The 24,607-nt window shown below is 35.7% G+C and overlaps 1 protein-coding gene and 1 long non-coding RNA gene across 3 annotated transcripts in view; one reads left to right on the top strand and one right to left on the bottom strand.

Moving 5' to 3' along the window:
- Positions 1–24,607, bottom strand: part of LOC116964817 — a 46,371-nt gene that overhangs the window by 14,336 nt on the left and 7,428 nt on the right. For both annotated transcript variants that reach the window (XR_004408965.2, XR_006164879.1), the window contains exons 2-3: positions 6,287–6,384; positions 1,455–1,550 (exon numbers count right to left, since the gene is read on the bottom strand). This is a non-coding gene — a long non-coding RNA (uncharacterized LOC116964817). The remainder of the gene's footprint in view (positions 1–1,454; positions 1,551–6,286; positions 6,385–24,607) is intronic.
- On the top strand, positions 4,727–22,321 carry LOC104368903 (long-chain fatty acid transport protein 6-like). Its single transcript, XM_033005615.1, is given in 10 exon segments — positions 4,727–5,204; positions 6,135–6,347; positions 7,163–7,321; positions 9,026–9,150; positions 12,546–12,740; positions 14,529–14,619; positions 16,760–16,958; positions 17,325–17,422; positions 19,105–19,235; positions 22,145–22,321. Coding segments are annotated over 10 exon segments (1,866 nt in total).

The raw sequence follows: 24,607 nt of genomic DNA, 5'->3' as shown, positions 1-24,607 counted from the left end.
GATCTGGGTGATGGGGTCAGGAGTGCCCTGATGAAGTTCCCTGACAATACCAAACTGAGTGGGGAAGCCGACACTTTGGAAGGGAAAGCACCCTGCAGGAAGACCTGGATTGGCTGGAAGAGTGGGCTAACAAGAGCCTTATGAAGTTCAACAAGGACAAGGGTAAGGTCTTGCACTTGGGAAAACTTAATCTCAGAGTGCAGCACAGGCTGGGATCTACCCAGCTGGGGAGCAGCTCTGTGGGAAGAGACCAGGGGATCCTGGTGGACAAGAAGCTCAGTATGAGTGAACAGTGTGCTGCAGCAGCAAAGAAAGCCAACAGGGTGCTGGGTTGCATCAACAAGGGCATCACCAGCAAAGATAATGAAGTCATTATGCCACCCTACCCTGTGTTTGTCAGGCCACCCCTGGAATACTGTGTTCAGTTTTGGTCCCCACTGTACAAACAACATGTAGACAGGCTGCAGAGGGTCCAGAGGAAAGCCACAAAGGTGATCAGTCAGGATGATAGTCCAGTCATTCCATAAAGTGCCAGTGTACCATATGACCAGCCCAGAATTATGTCCTTCAAACTGAGTAAATAAAATAAAAAATTTAGTATGTTAGTAGAACAAAGTCTGTAAGCTTAAATAATATCTTCTATTCCAATTAAATACTGTAATATATTAATTATACAGTAAAATAAATTGCATGAAATAATGGCCTACAGATTTTCTAAAAACTAAATACCATAGTTATGCCTCAGAAAATGTTCATGCATATATGAAAGATATTTCTTATAAAAAGTTAAAAAATACACAAACAGGAATGCAGATAATCTATATGTATTTAGTCAACCTTTTCCAAAAGGTATTCAGTTTGTAATTTTGAGTTTCAGAAATTAAATGCTTGGTCCATATGATTTCAATTGTTAGCCAGCAGTGTATACACCTTCCTGTCTTTATGTAATCTTACCTACTTCTTCAACCAATTAGGCAGCCAGTGACATCTATCATAGTGGGTTTTTTCAGCTTTTACATTCTATAACAAGAATGTCCTCTGAAGTTTGTATGACCAAGCTTAAGAAACGTGTTAATCAGAAAATATTATTCAACCTAATAAGGCTTTTGTACCTACTGCAGAGAATATATGACAATGTGAGATAAATGCTATGGATGTGTTTGCTGTATACTGAATGTACTGTATTTACAAGCGCACAGAAACAGCATTAAGCTGCTTCTATTACCCTGAAATACTTATTTCAACAGATTAGTCCTTTGGTATAACTCTATGTCTTGCTGCTTATCGTCCTCTTAAGCATATATTAGCAGACATTAATTGACTTATTTCTCTCTTACTAATTAACTCTCAATACAGTCAGCAAACACACTGTGTTCCAAGGTACAAGGTCAGATTCCCTTTCGCTCACATGCCTGAAGGTAGCTGCAAAGCTGAGGAACTACGGAACAGCAGACCTGGGACATCCCGGAGACAGAAAGGAGTCTTCAGCTGGATGTCTAGCCACGCAGTCACCAGTGAAACACTACAGGTGTGAAGCTTCAAGAGAACATCTGCTTGGATAAAATGAACATATTCAGATTACCCATGCAACCCTCCTATGAGCGATACACAGAAGCAGAAAGGATCTAAATGAATACAGGACACCAGTTAAAAAATAAAATCAAAAAGTTGTTAAGAAAATATTTGATTGCTTATCATTCAGATGCTGGAAATAGCACTGGCCATAAACTTAGCTAAATTATAATCTTTGCATTTCTTTTATAGATATTATTTACACAACACAATGTCCGCTATATGTATCTGAAGTCAGAATAGACTAATTCTTTTATTTGCTTGCATGTCACTTTTCTGAAGTTGTTTTCTCCGTCTCTGTGACTCAATCAGATATACATCTTAATCTATTCTTATTAATTAAACAGCACAGTGAGCTTCAAAACTGAACTTTTGCTGTCTATTGGTTAGACTGCTTTCAGAAAAGGTAGCATGTTGTTTTACTGGAAAAGCTGGCAGATTACTTGGAAAATAAATATGCACTTGAATGCTTAGTGAATGTTTGGCCTCACTGTATTTGGAAACCCTTTTTGTCATTATTCATGTCCTTGCCTAAATACTGAAAAATAGCGTATTGTGCATTTCGATACCATTGACTACTTCCTTAGTCTTTTGTGTGTTACTTCAGGCTTAAGCTCTAAATACCCAGAGATACTTAAGAATCTCAGTTTTCATTAAAAATAAATGTTTTCAATCTTTGTGATTGCAGAGGTAAAGCTGAAAAGAAACAAAGAGGAACAAAGCAGACAGAGTCAGTAAACAAAACTCTGCATTTCCCTGCTTTTGACTCTATAACACAAAAAGACCCCATCAAAACAAAACTATTGAGTTTGGTGACCAGTTTTCTTGAATTCAATAGCAATTTTGTATTTCCAAATTTTAAAGCAACGGCTATGCAGCAACTGTTAAAAACATTAAGATCATTAAAAGGCTATTAAAAGGCTTTTTCCATCTTCAAAATATATTTTCTTCCCACAGAAGAAATTTGGACAACTAGATGGATTATTATTTGAAGTCTGAATGAGACATATTCTACATTTTTCCTGCCATTTCCTTTGTTTAACTTATATTTAATTTTTCTGCATTATAAAAACTACTTTGCTCAAACAACTCTAAAATAAAAGATTGGTGGGCCTTCCCATGCACATTCAAGTGAAAGGGTGAACCTACATTAATCGTGAAACAACTCTCAAGACCAAATTTGTTTCATGTAGCTTGCTTTAGTCTTTTGTCTGTTTTATTCTACTACGAGTTCTCACTTATACACCATGGCACTAAGAGTGCTATAGCCAGCCTATTATTTATTGAGTTTACTTCTGATCTTGCCTAAAAGAAACCTAGGGCTGAGCCTAGTATAATGTCACCATCACTTTTACTTATTTGCTCTTAAGATTATGTCCATGTGTTTACTGGTTCACTTTCAGAGCTAAATTGGCTGTCTGGAGCTATAGTGAATCTTGAATGCTGGTACACGTGTCAAATTAAAATGAGTAAATGTCCCAAGTCACAGCTGAGGAGAACTGAATAGCCATGAAAGTCGTAAGGTCTTCTGTTAGTGCTCTTGGCCAGTAAATAACAACAACCTGAGAAAGCCAGAAAGTTGATGAGAGAGCCACATGACATGAAACACAAGGTATTTTAATGGCACATCTATTGTAACAGTAAATTTGTGGCTACTTTCATTTTTTTTAGTATATAAAAGAAAAAAAAAAAATGGCCTGATATGTGACATGACATAATAAAGAAGAATAATTGGCAGACTGAAGGATAAGAACATCCCTTTACAAATTAGAGAGTTCAGAAAGTGATAGGTTTAAAAATTTTGTTTATAACTTTACAATGTCATGCATTACGTACTTTAACTTGGTTTATATGATTGTATGAAATTAATGCCACAATGCTTTCATTTTTGGGCTACTCTTTTACTCATACAACATTATGCACGCATTACGGTACATACAAGATCTTCCTTGTTGCAAAGAATCCATAAGCTAGTATATTCACTGAATATTGTTGAGAATGTAAACAGGCTTGATGAACATACCAGAAGTACATCTTGTCAGTAAAATATTTCTAAACTATGGAGTAGAGGTCACATCATTTAGAAAAGCTTCCCAGATTGCTGAAGTTTTCCTGAATCCTAGATTGTCACATAAGATCTTTCAAATATTTGTAATAATCATGGATGAAACTTTAAAAAGGAGACTGGGCAATGTTACACATAGCAAGTTGTAGAGATATTGCATGAACTTTACAGGTTCTCCTCTATGATCATTTGAAAATATGGCAATTAATGGTTGTCTGAGATATATTAACGAAGTTAATAACTGTTATGCTATAAAGGGTTTTTTCTAAGCCTTAGTATGTGCTTGTTCATGATTTGAGACTTCAGGTTACTACTGCAAATAATGAAAATCATGTAAGTAATGCAAAGTTATTAATCACCATTTATGGCAAATGCCAGAAAAATCCTAAGGTAACAACTGGCTATTTCAGAAAATGCAGAAGGTTCACAGTATTTTTACTGAAATTTGTGTTTGTTCATCAGACTGTTCAAACCTGTGAGGATTAGATGATGGTCTCAAATTCTACTGAACCAAAATATAACTCAGGCAGAAAAGAAGAATGTATTTGGTGCAGCATGCAGATGCATGATACTTAACATGCTTTCATAATATATATGATACTGTATGATTTAACTGTTTCCATCTTTTTTTAGGATTTGCTATACTATAAACAATATAGTACTTTATAGTACTATAAATAATCTAGACAAAATCTTGACTCCAAGTTAAAAAAAAACAAAACAGTGTCAAATTGTTTCTTGAGCTTATATCTTCTTTTATTTGTTCTTTGGATGCTTTTTAGATTTCTAAATTGCCATCTTGTATTTAATTGTCAATGTCTCTGTCATTCTAATGTCATCCTGGCCATGTTCTTTACTCTGAATGAACTCCTCTGTCCTTATAAACTGCACAATCTTTTTTAGTCTTTGCTCCCTTTTCCTTCTTTATGTTGTCCTGGGCTTTTGTATTCTAGTAAACTCAAATATGGTATTTTTAAAATTACCTTATTAACTTCTAGTCTCTGTCTTATACCTCATTATTAATTATATTGATGTATTATATTGTATTTTATATCTCTGAAATAGTTAATCTATTATTTCCCTCCAAGCATGGTATGCACGTGGCTTTTGACAGTTGCTGGAGGACTAGTGCTGCTGTATGTCTCTCTGAAGATCTTTTTCCCATATTTCTGGGAAGATCTGATCTACTTCTTGAGGAGGAAGAGGTTAAAAGCAATGGTAAACAAACGGGCAAGCAATGGAATCCTCTCCATAATTGACCTTTTCATGCAGTTAGTGGGAAAGATTCCCCACAAGCCGTTCCTCATCTACGAAGGGAAGGTGCACACCTACCAGGATGTGGACAGGAGGAGTAACAGGGTGGCACAGGTCTTCCTACACTACGGTAACCTCAAAAAAGGTGATACTGTGGCCCTGCTCATGGGTAATGGACCTGACTTCATCCATGTCTGGTTTGGGCTGTCCAAGCTGGGCTGCGTGGTGGCTTTTCTCAACTTCAATGTCCACTCTAGATCTCTCCTGCACTGTATTAATACATGTGCAGCAAAAGCACTGGTGATAGGGGAAGGTAAGTTCTATACTGTATTTGACTTACTACTGACTTTCTACTGCTTTATGCCTTCTACCAAAAACAGAAAATCAGAGCCATTCCAAGATGCGAGCAATTCATATATACATACACATATGTTAGTTAAAAAAAGAGGGGAAAGAGATAGCTTCCTTTAAATTTCTAGCGTATAAGCACCAAAAATATGTGGAATTAAATAGTATAATAACAGGCATAAATCTGAAACTCTCCAAGTACTGGACAATGTACCAGCAGAAACAATCATGCATCAGCATGTGAACAGCCTGGGGAGATACTTCAGCATCATCTCACTTCCATTTCTATTTGCCAGCCTCTGTTGATACAATGCCACTGACAACAGTAAGGCTCAGATTCCCTTTGTTAGTGGTGATTTCCTTCAGCTCAAAATTTTCACATACAAATGTATGGTTACTTTAGAAGTACTCTAAAGTGATGGTCCCAAGGTAGCATTGTTTGGAGCAGAGAGTACAGCAAGTCAAGCTGTAATTTTGGCCCTCTTACTGGCACATTATGTAATATTGGGCAATTTATTTAACCTTTCTACTCCTCTTTTCCCATATTTAATACAGGTTGGCAGTACTTTCATAATTCTGTATGAACCCATGAGGGCTCATTAGTCGGTATGTGTACCAAGCTTTAAAACAAGTAACATACTGATTAAATTAAATCCCATATATTAGCGTCACCAAGTAAGATCAGGGGGTTTTACCTATTCCGATTAAAGCCACATGAGAATTATAGGGAAGTTAATTGTCAAGATTTTTTTTTCTCTGTCCCAACAGGTGGGTTAGTCCTGCTGCGGGCTGTGGTAGGTTCACTGTACACAGTGGTAGGGTATATAATTCCATTGCAGGTAAATCAGGTTGTGATTATTTTAATAATAAGCATATAATTTTTTTGACTTGGCAGATTGTTTGGGATCAGTAGAAAAAGAATTTATTTTTCATCTCTTGGAAAATAATGTTGCTGTCTGGCTGATGAGCACCAGTTCTCCTTTCCAGCATGTTCACACTATACCAGACAAACTAGACAAGGTACCAGATCACCCTGTTCCATCTCACCTTAAAGTTGTCACTAACAGAAGAAACACAGCTCTGTATATCTTCACATCAGGAAGCACAGGTGAGGAAGTGTACTAACAAAGTACAACTGCAGCTCTCTGAAAATTAAGGTGGTATACATTTAGCAACAAGACAGGCACCCAGAAAGACAGAAATTGATTTTTTAAACCAAGATAGGGAAGAATTCATTTAGTTAAAAGCATAGTACAATTTAAACCATTTTTGCCTTGGCACAACAAGGGTGTAATTCCAGTTAATGAAATTTCACATAGCTATTCTATGGCTGAACTTTATTTCTCAAATGTAAGACCAAGAAAGTCAGTCTCTAACAGCTGCTCAGATTCTATAGTGATAGAATTTCACAGGTCTATACTGATAAGAAATATAGCCAGCACAAGTGCTTGGGCCTTGGGAGAAAACTCTTCTGAGACTGGCCTGAATAATGAAGCTTCACCTTCTTTCTCTGGGAAGGAAAGGAGAATCCTTCATCTAGTCAAGCCAGACAACTTTGTAAAAGTTACTCCTATTGCAAATAGCAGATGAGTAGCACAGTGGCTCTTCAGAAACTTTCCCATTCTCACTTTGTGGTGACGGTACACTGTCTGCACAGTCAGTCTGCACTTGTCTGTGAAGGGTATGGACTTTCTCCTACAAACAAAGCAGACAAGAGGATTAGACAGCCTTAGAGTTAAAAAGGCTGAAGAAGCTAAGAGACGAAGCAGATATAATCATGAGGCAAAGACTGAAGGTCAGAACAGACAAAAACTCAGAAGAAAAGACGATTCTCTCTGTACATTCCCAACAGAATTCTCTTTGTAGCAAAATTATTAATGCAAGCAGTACATTTACAAATATTTGATTCTCTCCCTTTGACAGGTTTCCCAAAAGCTGCTATAATCACTCATCTAATAGTTCTATCAGCCTGCTTAGGATTTACTCAGTGTGGTGCATTTTCTCAGGATATTATCTATCTCACTCTTCCCTTGTATCACATCAGTGCTTCTCTTCTTGGCATCACTGGATGCATTGAATTAGGTAATATCTACCTTCTAGTGAAATTTCATTAATTTGAGAAGGCTGTAAGATTTTATTATTTGTTGAGTAACTCCATTTGGTGAGTAGATCCATTTGGTGAGTAACTCAAATATTACATCTACCAATAGGCTTTTGTAATTTTTCTCATTTTTATCACCTTCCCCAGTCTGCAAACAATATCAAGATACATGCATAGTTTTTGAAGCTTAGAACAGACACCAGTTGTTGCACAGATCCAACATAACATGGCTTGAGGTCTGTGTATCACTAATACCACTGAATATGTTCTGTAGTTTAAGTGGAAATCGTATTTACATACTACACAAAACGTCTAAAAGGGTATTCACACTTGCATCTGAGAAATCAGGCTTGGTTTTTAGTGTCAGATGGTAACAAATGCATTGTGGAAGCTTTAACTAACCTTCAGAATAAGGTCAACTAAATGTGTTTTGGAGGTTTTTGAGTCACATATTTTAGTAACAACCATAAAATTAGAGTAATGTTATTAAAGTGAAGGAAAGGAAGAAAGATGGAGCTTCCCCTTTTAATTCTGATAATAGGACTTATTTGTAGAGGGCTAGCAATCAGATATTTTTTCAGATATGTCCTCCTTTCCTGTCCTTAAAATCTTGCCCAGTTGCTGTTTTTTTAGTATGGTAAGCATATATCTGACCTGTTATAAAAGACATTTCAGTGCTTTGTTTCTTCAGGAACAGCATGGACAGACAACTACAGCAAATAATAACAAGACTGATACTAACAGAAACACAAAAGGAGCGGGGAAAGTAGTGTATAGAAACATTTGAAGCTATGATTTGTCTTGGAACAGAAAAAGTATGGTAACAGCAGCTTTCTTACACGGGCCATTCAGATGGGGATACTGGGGGGCCTGGGATTCCAATTACAAGGCTTTGAGAGGAGTAAGAGTGAAGAGCTCAGAGAGGGCTTCAAGTATTGCATGAGATGGTAACTGTCATGGAGGAACTGGCAAGCTAGGAGCAAGTGGACTAGAAGGGATTCAGAACTTAAAAGGCACTGAAAAGCTTTATGTGAGACAAAGAGGACAGAGGCAAAAAGGAATTCTGGAGAGGACAAAAATAGGGAAATTTGCAAATTCTCAGCTGATAACACTTAGAAAAAACTGAAAAGGGACTGGGTAGTAGACATGAGAGGTCTAGGATGAGATGGCTTTTGGAATGGAAAGCTCTGAAGGAACTTCAGGGCCACAGAAACAAAAAATTGAGGATGATGAGTTGCCAAGAAACAGGAAAAGGGGAGACAGAAACAACAGAGGCTGAGCCGGTTTCCATTTCAGAACTTCTCATACAAATAGAGAAGCTGTGAGCTACATTCTCCCCCACTTCAAGCTTCCTTTTTTTAGAGTTACACCTGTCACGACCTTGAAAGAAACAAAACGGTTAGGCTGTGACTTACTCCTTAACAACTGGAGATGACTGAAAGGTTCGCTTCTACTGCTTCTTATGTAGTTTTTAGTTACTAGTCAGAAAAAGAAGCAAGGCTCCATTGTGCTAGTTAACTTTTAACAGAACGATCTTGTGGGAAACAGCTTACAATTTGTTTAAATAGCTGAATTTATCGTTAGTTGAATTAAGAGAATGACAACTTTTTTTTAAACGATAATAGTAGAAGAAAAAATATATTTTAAAATTTATTTGAATTTTCTTGTCTGTTTTCATCACTTAGGAGCAACTTGTGTTTTGAAGAAGAAATTTTCTGCAAGCCAGTTTTGGAATGACTGTAGGAAATACAATGTTACAGTGTTTCTGTACATAGGAGAACTCTGTCCTTACCTCTGTAACCAGCCCAGTGTAAGTTCTTGTTTGCAAATGCAGCTTTAAAATATAGCAAACATATATTTTATAAGTCATATAGATTTACACGTTTCTCAATAGTATACTGTTTTTAATGTTTGATAGGTTTTTTCCAGTGTACACAAAATTTGGGTCTTGTGTTCCTTGTAGTTGTATGATAGCAATCGAGTTTATATCAGCAAACTTAGTGGTTACACAGAAACAAGTCTGGCAGGATGGGACAGTTATGCCCAGACACTAATGTAAATTCCTTTCGAAAGCTGAGCTTGTTAGCTTTTCATCTGAGTGACAGACAAGTAGCAGGTCAGTAAGGAAAAGACAGAAGCAGTTAGAGTTTTATCAGACTCAATGATCAAACAACAGCATCATCCAGATTAAATTATTAACTACTTGCACTGCACTGTTCCAAAGTAGTTACTTATTAAGAGAAGGATATTCTATTCAGTATTCAATAGCTGATAATTAATTTTTGTATGGCTTTGAAACTGCTGAATGAGTTTCCGTTTGTTTAAATTTTTTTCTGAAGAGGCATTCCAAAGGCACATTTGGTTCCACGGCTGTGGATGTGATGATAAACTTAAATGTATAAAGCCACAGAATTAATAGTGTGGTGCAAAACCTTGGTCACCCCTGGGATAACAGTCCTAAAGAACATGGAAGCTAAATCATGATCAGATTTAGGACAAAAGTAAGATGTCACCAAACACAGCAGCAGCAAATGAGCAAGTCTGAAAATACTTATTATATTGCAACGCCTATTTCTCAGTGATGGTGGAAAAGATTGGTTAATTTTCTTAATTTTATACTTGGGAGTTAGAAAGTTACTGAAGGGAGGTGACAAGTATTCCTACCTACCACAGAAAGCATCATGTACAAGCACATGGTTCAAATGATCTCCTACTGCACTGGTGTGAGAATGCCGCAGGAACTAGCAACAAGGGAATATTTGAGAGAAACCACCAGCTGATTTGAACAGAGACTTATCATTGTGTGGTCCGGATGTAGGAGAGAGGTTAAAGACAAAAAGGTTTTAAAGGGAACAAGCCAGGAAAGCTGCTGGCCAGAACTCAAGTCTCTACAAACATTATGTCAGTAGCCCATGGATCAAAAAAACAAAGGAATAATTAGCTAGGCCAAACTAGTTGCATAAAGCTGTCTCCTGAAGGAAAAGGCAGGGAGAACTTTCTTTACTTGGTTCAGTAACAAGAATTTAACAGAGAAGATATTGATATTTAACTGGCAACTGGCAAGTAGAGGGAAAAACAGAAGGAAGGCCTAGATGAGTTGAGGAAGCTGAAGATGCCACCAGAAGTGGATCGGGGTAAATCCAGAGTCCTGTCAAGATCAGATATCTCAACAAAGTATAATACATATAACCTCTAGTGTACCACATGGGTTCTTTCATAGTGAAATAAACGTGTGCAGGCTAGTAAGTCAGCCAGCTGTATTTCACCTAGACTCCTTGTGCTGTGGCATGACACAGCACAGCAGTCCTGGTGTTGCCCAGGAGTAGGACTACCTAAATGAAGGACCCATTGAAGTATGCTCTAGGTCATATCCAGGATGTTTGTCCTTACCTCTTTTCACGGAGCATGTCTAGGTCTCACACTGAAATTGAGAAAGAACATGGATTTGGGAACTAGGAGGCACTCTTGGATTTCTTGATGTAGACAGAGATTCTAGACACTACTCTCTGACTAAATATGTCTACAGGAAGCTTACCCATCACCCATGTACCTATGAAAATTAAATTTTAAACACGGTACTCCACAGTAAGTAACAAACAAAACAGAATGTATGTTGAATTTTTTAAAAGAAAACCATAAATAAAGACATTTTAAAATTCAAGGTAATGCAGAGAAGTCCTGCAGATTGTTAAACTAGGTATGAAACAAGATAAGCATAACATTTCTCCTGTTCTGAAGCTCCTGAGATTTCCTCTAAATCCTAGAATCTTACCAGCCATTTTGAAAACCAAAACAAAACGAAACAAAACAAAACAAAATCCATTACTTCATCCTGAAGACCAAGTGCTGAAGAAAGGACAATATTAGGCATGAAGTAACCCTCCCACTCAGCCTGCCAACTGGTTCATAATTGGGTTTGATCACATACATGTAACTGATCAAACTACACTATTCCTTCAGGTTTACCATTAAAACTGCAAAATAAAACAGAGCTCATTAAGCAGAAGCAGGGAAGTCTCTACTCCTGTTTTTAACAAGTGGAGTTTAGTCTCCATTACAGCTGGTCCTACTGTGGCAAATAACTTATCTACCATAAAATGCAGTTCAGAATCAAATGAACTTGTCTATTAATCCAGAGCTCACAAAATAATTCTATATTAATATTTTAAAAGGTGAAAAAGTTGAAATACTGATTCTGTTAAAATATATCAGTGTAATTCTTAGGCAATGTTCCATTTCAAAATCACCTTAATATCTTTAGAAATCAAATGTGTTTGTACAATTTTTAAAGTTTAACATATCACTGAAATGGAAACAAAATGGGTTTATTTGGTTTGAAGAAACTATTCCTGTGGACCTGAAAGGATTTTATTTTCTGCTGTCATTCAGCCATGGCATTAACTTAATTGCTCAATTCCAATTACATCTCCAAAAAAAGTGGGGGCTTTTCCATGGGCAGAGTCTTGACTATAATCCTATATATAGGGAGCTGAGCAGTCTGGGCCCATGCAGAAAACATTTGAATAAGTAAGCATCTGACTAGTTTGCCACACCCATGAAAAAAATGACATGAAAAAATGACATGTTAGCAACTACATTTTTACTGCAGATTTGATTACCTTCCTTTATGAATCTGGATTTAAGTTTAAAAACTGCATCTAATCATAGTGAGATATGGTAAGGAGCTTTAAGTCATTCTGCTGCTTTTTCAGGTTACTTAGGCAACATGGCAGACGTGCAAAATTTACTACCAAATATCCTTACATGTAGAACTGACCACAACGTGTCACAAGTGTTTTCTAGGACACAATTTTTTTTATGCAGAAAAATTCCATTCTTTCATTCAGAAATTAATTTCCATTCTATAGGGAATGGCACTTACTTAAAACCTAATTATGTACATTTTCAAGATAAAATAGTTATTTTAAACTTTGTAACATACATTTCAGTTACAGAATTTATAAGTGAAAATACAAAGAGCTACAGAAATGTTTTCATCTTACTAAAATCCTTCAACCTCAGACCAACAAGAATGCTAATGATTTTCTGTTTGATTTTTACAAAAGGAATATCCTTCTGTGAATTATTTTAGTCAAAGTTGCAGTTTCTAAAGGAAAATTGTCCTATTAAAAATTTTTAGATCAACTCTAGGTATTTAGAACCACTTTTCCCAGCTGCAGAATGTTTCCTTTTGGCTGTTCACAGAAAGAAGACGACAGAGTTCACAAAGTGCGCACTGGTCTAGGAAATGGTATCAGACCTGCTGTCTGGAAGCAATTTCTGATGAGGTTTGGCCCAATTAAAATATTTGAATTTTATGGATCCACAGAAGGAAATCTTAGTTTCTTGAACTATACTAATAAAATAGGAGCTGTGGGCCATGCTGGCATCTTTTCAAAGGTAAATGTAATCAAATCAACCAACTAACCAATAACTGTCCAACCAAAAAAAAATGATGATGAAAGGCAGAAATTATAAAGAGCAGGAAAGTGTACAAGGAAGAACCTGCTTACTACAGTCCAGATGTAGCAAAATTTGGTTCACCGAAACCGAAACCTTTTTCTTATCCCCTTGCGTGACTCTATTATCTGTGTATATATTGACAAGCTAGAATAAATATACAGAACATGTTCACAGAAGCTGAAACTACTGCTTTGTGTATCTGACTTTTCCCCCAGAATATAAAGAAAACACCTGACTGTATAGAATTGCTTATCCACTGGACTGATTAATGATACTTTTTGTTGAAGTTTACTTATCATCCAGAAAACCCACAGATACTAAGTGATGAGGCAGAAATTGGTTTTGATTTGACTTTTGGTATGAATCAGGAGATACGTGTTCCAGAGCAAATTTACAAAAATTTAGTCTTTGACTGCATCTTAATTAATCTTGAGCAACTAGAAGACCAGGTTTACCTGTAGGCCATGAAAATGAGATGCAAAACTCCCTATTTACAGTGAGCTATTTAGAACATAAAGTACCATATTAAAAATCCTTTGGAAAGCCATATCTGTTCCACTCATTGCTACGCTTCCATAACTATTTCCTGAACAGCATAAATAGGTGACTGGAAGAGGGAATTAATGAATTATTAATGATACTTTTTGTTGAAGTTTACTTATCATCCAGAAAACCCACAGATACTAAGTGATGAGGCAGAAATTGGTTTTGATTTGACTTTTGGTATGAATCAGGAGATACGTGTTCCAGAGCAAATTTACAAAAATTTAGTCTTTGACTGCATCTTAATTCATTAAAACCAGACTCACACTTTCTTCTCTGAAATTAGATAAGCAAAAAAAAAAAAAAAAAAAAATCAAAATTCTCATCAAATAAAGGAGAAAAATATAAATCTCAAGATATAGGAACTATAAAATTTATATATATGACTACTGTTGAAACTCTTGTTGGAGATATACATCTACCACCCATAAAAATGCCTAGACAGTCGTGAATGCTTTTCCTATTTGTATAGACTCTTTGTGAATCATGAACATTATACTACAATAAAATACTGTTTAAATGATACTAAAAATTCAGATCAGCTAACATCAAAACCAGATTAATGACTTCCAAATGATTTCTGCTTTTAATGAGATGCTGAAAATGACTTCCCATGGGTATAATAACAACACTGCAATGCTTTTGATCTTTTAGCAATTTTAAGTATGTGGACAGGGGATGAAGGCAGAAAGCCTAAATCAAACCACTGAGCAGTAAGTTTCCACTTGGATCTGGCTGGAGTAATTTTTTAGATAGCTGTAAATTTAATTTGTATTTTTTGTCAGAGAATCTTCTTGCTTTGCATTCCAGTAATGTTAAACCTCTACTTAGAAATGGATAGCAGTTTTAAAGAAAAATGGACAATTTGATCAAAAGCACTGTTTCACTTTACTTTATATAAAGTATTTGAACCTGACCATACTCTAAAACAAGTAATTTATTTTTATTGACAACAGAGCTGAACACTTAATCTCTATATGTGTATGTAGTGTTGCTTACCATGATTTGAACACTTTCTGACATTTGCTTCTCAAAATACTGTCAGTATATTTCAGGCTGTTTCAAATTTTCCAAAGTCAGTTGGACACTATCCATTAATTCAAAGCAATTTTTATCAGAACAACTAGAAAGTGAGCAAGACAGTGAGGTTTTTAACTATGAATATGCACTTTTTAAATTTAGTTCCTACATTCTTTTGAGTTGTTGAAGTATGATGTCTGGAAACAAGAACTTATGAAGGATGAAAATGGAAGGTGTAAGAAAGCACCCATAGGTAAGGAAAAATATTGTTATCTATTAATGAACAGATACATCAATTTAGATGGTGATATTTTGGGGCAGGGATTACCCCTCTGTTCTGTAAGCAACACGTTCTTGACATGCCCTTAGAACTTGAAAATGACACAGGAAAAACATATTGTCAATAGATCCAAATAGGAATCTATTGCTCATATACCCAATAACATATCCAAATATTTATAATATACCTGAATAACCAAAAAACAAATAATATAAGAACAAAATCAGTATCCTGGGCTCAGAAACTTTTATTCTCACCTGCAAAAACTTGTTCGTATTCCTGAACAAATCAGATTTCTTAGTGCTGCTTTTTTTCCAAATAAAATGGAGACACAGTAATTCCTAATTATGATGTGTTCTGAGACCAGATGTTTACAAATGCTTTCCAGTTTCCAAATTTAAAGTTTTGAGGAAGAACAGTACAATTTAAAAATCTGGATAATACTTTTCATATCTTTACATATAGTGACCAAAACAGATTTAACTATTTAGGTGCATAAAATCTCCACAATCCTACTTAGAATGGAATACTCCTACTCTAAGAACTGAAGCTCCCACACCAAAAATAGGATGGCCTCACAGAGGAAAGTATCTTTGAGAAAAATCCTAAAAACTTACTCTCACAAAAGACCTAACACTGCATTTTACTAAAGTCACATTAAATATCTGTGTGTCTGTGTACACACACACATGAATCCATGTGTGTCAAAGTTAATAGCTGTGGGAAAAAGGTCTTTAACATCACTAGTTTTAGTATGTAGATTTAACTATCATTGAGATAAAAGTCCAGAAGACAAAAGAGAAGCTTGTACAGCTAATCTACATTACAGTGTTTGTCATGGTAATGTCCAATCTCAGTGACACATAGTAGTCCTGGTCATCAAAGCGGCAATTATTATTAGTTATTTCTGATAATATATTTTGGTAGTGGTATTGGAAGCCAAAGTACCAATTATTATTTTTTTTTCTGATAATACATTATTTGCTAATAATATCTAAGTCAAGCAAAATACTTTTTTTTTTTTTTATTGAAAAGAGCTTGTTTCCTCACTACAGTTACATTATAAACTGGATAGAAATTCTTGGGTTTCTCAGTGAAATTGAGAAAATGCCCGGTTTCATGACACAACTAGCGAAATTTTGCAGGTTGTTACATATATTTTTTAGATAACCCTGAAGCCATCACTTGATGTAATGTGAGAATTCTCAAATTGGAATAAAGAATCAAGCTGTAAAATTGACTGGGGCTTAGGACAACTCTTTTTAAAATTCAGTATTTTCAGTTTGGTTTGTCTTTTGTTATAAGGCATGTATCCTATTTGCAGCCACGCCAGCTGCTCTTCTGAACAGTAATACAAGCTTTCATTCTATTTTCCACATTTAGAGTTCAAAACAATAAAGAGGATGTAATAGAAGAGGCAGAGTTGTTCGAAAACATGTCCATACATCTGCTGAAAGAAAAACAATAAAAATCTTTAGAAAATGGAAGTGTCTCTTAACCTCAGGAACAGACTGAGAAATAAGCCAATAACCATCATAGATATAGAATAATAAAAAAGCATTTTAACAGTGAAGCCAATGGAAGATTTTCCCTTCATATAAATGGGACTTATACAGTCAGCAACAAGGAGTGATGCCCACTAGGGATACGCTGCAGGTTCCAGAGGCTCCTTGACGTTCGGAGTCCCAGGTACATTACAGCTTACAATGTGCATTTGCACACCAGCACAGTGCTGAGAGCAGTAGCAACCCTGTCCTCCAGAAAAACATAAAGCATAAGAGGTTAGGCGCTGTGTTTTGCTCCCATGTGTATTGTTTGCTTACCAGCACCCTTTCCAGATGACAGAATCATCATCCTTTCATTGGGCAAATGCTTTTTCAGTGTAATTTAGGTACAATAGCTCTTCCCTAAGGTCTAGCTTTTCAGAAGAGAAGGAAGGAAAATTATGTTCCCTCTTCCACTCACCTATTTATGCTGTTCAGGAAATAGTTATGGAAGCGTAGCAATGAGTGGAACAGATATGGCTTTCCAAAAGATTTTTAATATGGTACTTTATGTTCTAAATAGCTCACTGTAAATAGGGAGTTTTGCATCTCATTTTCATGGCCTACAGGTAAACCTGGTCTTCTAGTTGCTCAAGTTACTCAGGATGCCCCATTTTCTGGATATGTTGGAAATAATGAAGCCTCAGAGAAGAAACTCCTGCGTAATGTGTTTGTGAAAGGAGATGTGTATTTTAACACAAGAGACCTCCTAGTTATGGATGAGGATGGCTTCATCTACTTCAGTGACCGGATGGGAGACACTTTCAGGTATAGTAGAGAGATAACAGTAAACCCAGTGAGCTTGGAAGAAATCATATATATGAAGGACTGGATGACATAGGTCTGACCAATTTTCTTTTAACAGAACCATTAAGGATTGCAATCAAATTCCACCAAAGTTCAAATCAACACAGTAGAATTTTTCAAATTTGAGTCAAATGGCACTTATATTTCTCTTAAGTTTGGGGTCTCAAATGAGATGGCACTAAATCAGAAAAGGATTTACAGTCTACGCTCTTCAGTTAAGAATAACAGTAGTCCACATTAAAAGTAGTGCTCCATCACATATAGCCATGTATAGAATAAAAATTTCATAGCTATTATCTACATTATATTTTAAAATATTTTCAACAGGTGGAAAGGAGAAAATGTAGCCACTGTAGAAGCTGAGGAGATCATTGGTACGATGGATTTTGTCCAAGAAGTTAATGTTTACGGTGTAAGCATAAAAAGTAAGACATTCCTTATAGTTTGAGAATATAAAATGAAAATAGTAATTTCCTACTCTATCCTTTCTATTCTTGCAACAGAATGCATACTTATATGTAAAATAAATGGTGTCAACTCAGCAATTCAGGCTTTCCTACAGTGCCTTGAAATTTCAGTTTCAATAAAATGCTGTGTTTAATAAAGACAACATGCCAAAATTTTTTAATGAATGCTAGAATCATCAAGATGAATTAAAACTTGTAACACAGATGTGAGAATTGCAAAGTTATAAACTACAGAAGACTTCCCTTAGGTTACAGGCTTTCGTCTGAAGAATGGTAAAACAGGGGCATATTAAGAGATGACATGTTTGAAAACACCTGTCACAATCTTCTAAGTGCAGTTCTTCTAAGATACATATTTTTTCATCATTGGAATGTTCCAAATCACATATGGTGCTTCATAAAAATAAAAAATGCCACGCTGAAAAACTGTAGGCAACTAAATTACAAGATGAGGTGGAAAATTACTCAGAAGCTGCATACACTGAATGAACAGGCTGAGTAAGGCAATCTTTCTGGTGGTACTGAATAACTGCTCTATGTTTCCTCTGGATGAAGGCAAACAAAATCTAGCTTGTTCACTTGTGAGAGATGGCATCCTCAAGTTCATGCAAAGAGAACTATAACCTGACTTGGAAAGCGTATCTTATTTTCATCTACAGTTGGAGTTGACAAGAACTCCTCAAAGGGCTATTGTTATCTCAGGCAGTGAAAAGCACATCAAAATAAAACGACAAGCTCTTATGAATTACATTAATTCTTGGTTGTAGTGTTAATAAAATCTAGATAGCACAGTCTTTCATATTTCTGAATCAAATTGTATTTCTGAGTCTCAAAGATTGCCAAAACAAACCTTTTAGCATATTATCAATTAAACAACTGCTAGTTAATTTTCATTGAAAGGGAACACCCATATTTTACATTTCCAGTGCCTTGGCCACACCTCAAAGCTTCTCTCTCATTCTGGACAGATTTAACTGTGGGAGCTCATTTCTTCTAATTTAGGTGTTTTCTCCATTTGGAATTTTTACTTGTGTTTGAATAAAGAGAAATCAGGAACTAAGTTTGTTACATCTTTTTAAAAAAGGTTTTCTTTATGATTTTATGTCAAACATAATTTGATACTTGTGATTTACTAGGAGGCACTTCCCCTATTTTTCACTAATCTGTCTGTGGAATAGAACAGAAAACACACAGCACTGCTTATACAATGCACAAGAGCCACTAGATTTTTTTATACAGACCAAGTACAATCTCATAAATGTCTATGTCCATCTTTTTCACTGGTCTTTGTGGAAATGCATTCAGTTTTTTATTGAACTAATGGTCACTGATTTCATTAGACCACTATGTTACCAATGTTAAGATGAAGCAAGGTAGCAAGACAACCTAGCAGCCAGCTGCCAGCCATACAGAATTCCTAAAAGTGGTTGGTGACATTTTTTTTAATTGTATAAAAACACTGAAAGTAACATTAAGTCTTCCAATATAAAGTATCATGTACCTTCTACTCAATGATGCCTGAGAGGGCAGATATTTCACAGTATCAAAATATTTTCTCTGACCAATAATAAACCCCTCCAAATGTCATACAAGACTCATATACACTCTTAGTTGTCATAATATTTTTCATTTTTTTTCAGACTATGAAGGAAGAACAGGGATGGCAGCTATTGTGCTTAAACCTGACCAACCCTTTAATGGAGAAAGACTTTATAAGCATGTTGTGGATTTCCTCCCAAATTATGCCCAAGCACGCTTTGTGAGAATCATGGTAAGATAATCAGTTGCCTCCTACTTGTATTTATCTTCTATCTGACCTGAAAATTGGTCTCTATAATCATGGAATGCAGGAATTAATTTACAAACAGTTTCAAGAGCTGAAACACAAATGGTAATATCAGTCTGAATTACTGTTGCTATGATGCAAGTATTTGATGAATTAAACTTATATTTTGCTTTAAGAATCCATTAATACCTAAAAATCCTAGATGTGATTAGTAACTTGGCAAAGTTGGATTTTTTTCAAAGATCTTCATCTTTAACTAGTGTGGTGTTCTAGCCAATGCAAGACTAAGCAGATGCAAATGGGTAATATTACACATAACAGTGTGCTTTTATAAAAGGATTACATGATTCAGTTAAAACCTTTTCCTAATATGGTTGTTCTTAAAGTGATTATTATCCACTGTTACCGACAAAGTATCAAAGAAATACCTAGTTCTTTGCAAACAGATAGTAAGATAAATACAGTGAAGATCTTGTAATCTGAGAACTAAAATGTACTCACACGCTGTAGAGTATAAAAGCAGAACTGGGATACAATTCTTTTTAAACAAGCACCTTAAAAATTCAAGGATTACACCCCTTGTGTACTCCCTACAGGATGACCATCTGCAACAGGACAGGAGAGCATGAACTGCAAAGAGAAGGAAAGGGCCCCACTTTGCATCTTCTGAAAGTTTGTAGCAGACAGTTTTCTGCTGTTAGGGGATGCTGAAAGGCATTCAGCAGTTTTGCCTCTCCCTCAATATTAGCAAATTGTCTGAAAGCACAAATTTGGTTGTGAACAAGATGTGAATGTAACAGAGCAAGTGAGACTGGAGAGGAAGAGGAGTAAAAGAATGTATACATCTAGTGAGAAGTGTTAAGTTTTAAGAGAGTTTAAAGAATTGCAAATGTTATTTTTTTCATTAATAGGTTCCTCTTATTAAGTAAATGATCTTTAAATGCAGTTAGCATAGGTTATACTATGGTGCCTAAGCACAGCAGTGCCCTCTTCTGGAAAAAACCTTTGGAACATGCTTGTCTTACTGGTTCCATCAGATGGAGAAAATCTATATGGAGCTCTAGGGCCTGTATATATGGAAGTGATTAAACCTGTTTGCATTTATGTGTTCTCTGACTAAAGTTTTTTTTTTATATAATTGAAGGGAGCTTACTACCAAAGACATGATCACTACTAAATAATTAATATTTACATATATGTAAACTCCTATTGAAGTAGATATGGCTAATGTTATTTAAAAATAAAAATTATAAACTCATGTTGTTACTTTAAAACACATCTTAGGGGAGGACAATAAGATGAATGCTGAACTGTCTTCTGAGTGGACAGAAAATTAAGTCCCTTCTGAAAAAAAGATGTGTCTTCAGAAAGAGTTCATCTTAATCAAGTCTGACAAAAATATGAAATTCCCATTCAGAATTGGATTCAATAGAAAATCAATCCTGAAACATTTTCAGCAGTCTGTACGTAGGCTCCTTCTAATACAACTTGCAACCATGGCTGACTGGTTTTGTGAAAAACAGACAGAATGAGAGTTGTTCTTCTCAACCTCTTTGACTTTAGAAGAGGAGTACAGGCACGGGGACAATGGTACAAGAACCAGGGTACCCCAAGGCTCTGAGACAGTAATTTTTTCACTTGACACTTCCTAACTTCATTTCTCGTTTGCTGAAAGACATTAGGAAGAATTTTCTAAGAGCATCCAGGGAGTGATTTCAGTTTTGTGTTATTTGTGCTCTACTTTGTTTTGGGTTTTTCATTTTGTTCCAGTTTTGGTTCTTTTTCCCAAAACTTTTAGTTCTATGTAGAAAAATCTGACTTTATTAAAATAACATCAAGGGGATCATTTAAACAAAAAATCTCAGCAATCTGTATTCATAATACTCATTTACAATATTTAATACCATCTTTATCAGACTTTCAGTCTTATAGCAACTTTTTAGATAATTACCAAGACAAATTCATGCTAGCTATTCAATTTTAAGCAATCCCACCAGGTAAATATTGAACATTATTATTAACTATAATGTTATTATAACATTTCACGAAGTGAAATGACTTCGTGGCCTAAGTGCAGTTCCTATCCTAAGTGCTGCCAAAAGAGAGAATGAACCCACACACTTACTAGTCTCAGCTCAGAGCCGAAGACAAAATGACCCTGGAGTTGTGGAAGTGGAATAGCAGTGTGAAGAGAGAATCAGGCAGGTTACAGATCAAGAGAGAAAAACAAGTAAGAACTAAAAAGTGGACTGTTTTGGCATGAGAAGTAAAAGAAAATATTGTCTACATTGAAAACATCATACAAGTAATAACAATGATTGAGAACAGTGTGTTTTAAAATTTTCACTTAATGGGAGCCACACTTTTCATGAGAATATTTTATATGCAACTTCTGTTCTCAAACACTGACTATTGCATGCAGACCAACTTGTTAATGAATTGGCATTAGAATAACTGCTGTACAGCAACTGCTTACACAAACAAGTAACACAAGAAGGCATTTAACGTTTTTGGGTTTAATGTCTTAAATGAAGTATAACAGTTGGAAGTCAGAGGAAAGTCAGTACCATAAAATCATCCAGCTCTCTGCAGGGCATCACTAAGTGTCCGATAACAGATTTTGTTATCAGCTGTACTGATGAAAATTAAAGAAAATGGTTATTCTGAAACCAAACCTTGCAAGCTTGCATGTGGCTTTGATAGAGAAATTAGTAAGAAATAACAGCTGCATTTATATTTAATTTCACTGCTCCTGTGAATCAGATAATTTTCTCTAACTGAAGACACTCTATAGTAAACTTGTATGATCCATTTTATTCAATAACTGTATTATATTTGCACTGATATATGCTGAAATTGAATATTGCACTTTACTTGAATTAATTCTTTTTTAGGATGTTATGTAAATTACTGCAACCTTCAAGCATCAGAAGATGCATCTGGTGAACGAAGGATTTAATCCAGAAATTATATCCGAACCTCTATATTTCATGCATGAACCTGCACTTTCCTATATTCCTTTGACAAGAGAGGTATACAAGAACGTCGTTTCTGGTGAAATACATTTATAAAGCATACGAAAAATTACTCTACAACACAGCAAGTAAATTTCAAAAATGCTCCTGCAATTAATTCAACAAAAGCCAGTATGCAGTATCTGTTCTAAAACCGTAAGACAATCAAATTCATCTCCCTGTGATAGAATTTGTCTCTTCATACGACAGAGTCACAATAGTTATGTGCACTGTGTAAGCTATGTTGCATCTGCTCATATTACTTCCAGGGCTCACACATGCAAATTTTAATTTTATATTTCTCACTGATTCAAATTATTATTGTCTAAGCCACAAGTATCCTAACTTAGTCGAATATTTTACTCCTTCATATCATAATACTGATTTTGCTTTTAGAATGCATAAATGGGTAGATTAATAATGTCATAGGCATTAATAAAACATAAAATGGACAGTCAGAAACATAAGTAAAACACTGCACATGCACTGCAGGTAGACTTCAGTTCAGTGTTTGTTATTTATATTATGTAATATTTAATTGCAGTATTTTATGTGATGCTCCATTTCAGATTTTTATGGACAACAAGCATTGTGTCAAAATACAGTAGTAGTATTTGGTGGTCATTATTTTTCACAACTTACACTAGAACTAATACAGATTAAACTATCTGCAACAATTCATCCCTGCTGGCACACGACCTCTTCCTTAACATACCGTCATCTTCCTGAAATAGAGTTCTCATGAAAACAGGACAGATATGACTATAACTTCCAGCTTTTGCTGTAAGTGAACACCTAGAACCTCTTAGAAGGTGCTATAAAGTTTTATAGGCAGAAGCAGATCAGAGAATAAAATATTAGTACACATGTGTTGTATGTACTTTCCTTGACTGTACATATCTGATCACATTTAAAAATCAAACAAGTCCACACTTACATGAGGGAAAGCCCCTGAATTCATAGGATCTTTTGTCTGGATGAATAAAATAGCAATTTTATTAAGCTAATTCTTGCCCCATTTGGAGCCCATTTTACAGACTTGCATGGTTACCTTTTTCTCAAACGTGACTTATTATTGGTTTTCAGTATGTGCTATTACTACCACTGCTAATACTGCTACTACTGTTGTAATGCATTGAAACATGATGACCAACCAAAACACGACTGGCCTACTGTAGAAGCACAGAACAAAAGCAAGCTGCACCCCACAAAAGCTCATTATCTAACATAAGAAACAATGTGACTAACAAAATAAACTCAGTTATGATCATAAAGGCCTGCAACTCCTGATGATGCAGTGTATCTCTTAAGATCCATCATGATGCCTCTGCCATTCCAAGTTATGAGAAGTGTGCGTGACAAGACCTAATACAGCCACTGGAAATGGGCTGCTTGAGATCTAGAAGCTGGTAAATAAAACAAGTGTACAGAACTGGACAGCATACTATATTCTGTGTACTACATACACCTGTGGCACACTGACATCTCCTATGAGACACAAGGTTTGTGAGTTTGGAGTGAGACAAGCAGAAGTCCATGATAAAAACACTGTCTCCGGTTCTTACTCTTAAGACTTGGCTGCTGGTGGATTAGGAAAAATGCTGAGCCCAATGTGGGTTTGAGGAAGGCCCAAGGAATTCCAATGGTCTGAATTCAACATGTGGCTATAGGTCACCCAAAAATGTCCTTTGACTGAGGCAATGAACATCTTATGACTTGCTAAGAGCTCTCAGTTTCTGAGCATCCTACTGTCAAGAAAGGAACAGATCAGTTACTCATGACTCAAAGTGGTTCATCCAGACACTTCTACTGTGGTCTTCTAACACATGAAACAATAAGGCTCACGTAGAGCTCATCTTATAAACTGGCATCTTATTTCCAAACTGTCAAAAATTTTCAGAAAATGACATGGTATTGAGACAGCTCTGAACTGGCTACCGTAAACAAAATACTTGTATTTTTCCTACCATCTAAAATTTTACATAAAAACACATGCATGTACCCTCTAAACATGCATACCACTAAGCTTTATGGGGACTATCCCTATATACCTGCTGATACCAATACATTCAATTAAGTTTGCAACATTCAGAGAGCTCCCAAAAGCTCAGGCAAAAGTCTGGTCACTTCTCTTTTTATTATGGAGATGTACTACAGAACACTGTCTGTCTGTGTGCTATTTCTTCTTTTCCTCCCTGTCCTCCTACTTTTTACATGCAGTTCCTTCCGAACATTCATTCTTCAGAAAAAGTTAAAATAAAGAACAGCACATGACAACATTTCTAAGCCTGGATACACAATTAAAAGTCAGTAGCTTATTCGCTTGCACATAGGCCAACCAGA

This window comes from Tyto alba, unplaced genomic scaffold, assembly GCF_018691265.1.
Source record: "Tyto alba isolate M040663 unplaced genomic scaffold, T.alba_DEE_v4.0 Super-Scaffold_13, whole genome shotgun sequence".
Classification (NCBI taxonomy): domain Eukaryota; kingdom Metazoa; phylum Chordata; class Aves; order Strigiformes; family Tytonidae; genus Tyto; species Tyto alba.
This window is presented reverse-complemented; position numbering and strand designations above follow the sequence as displayed.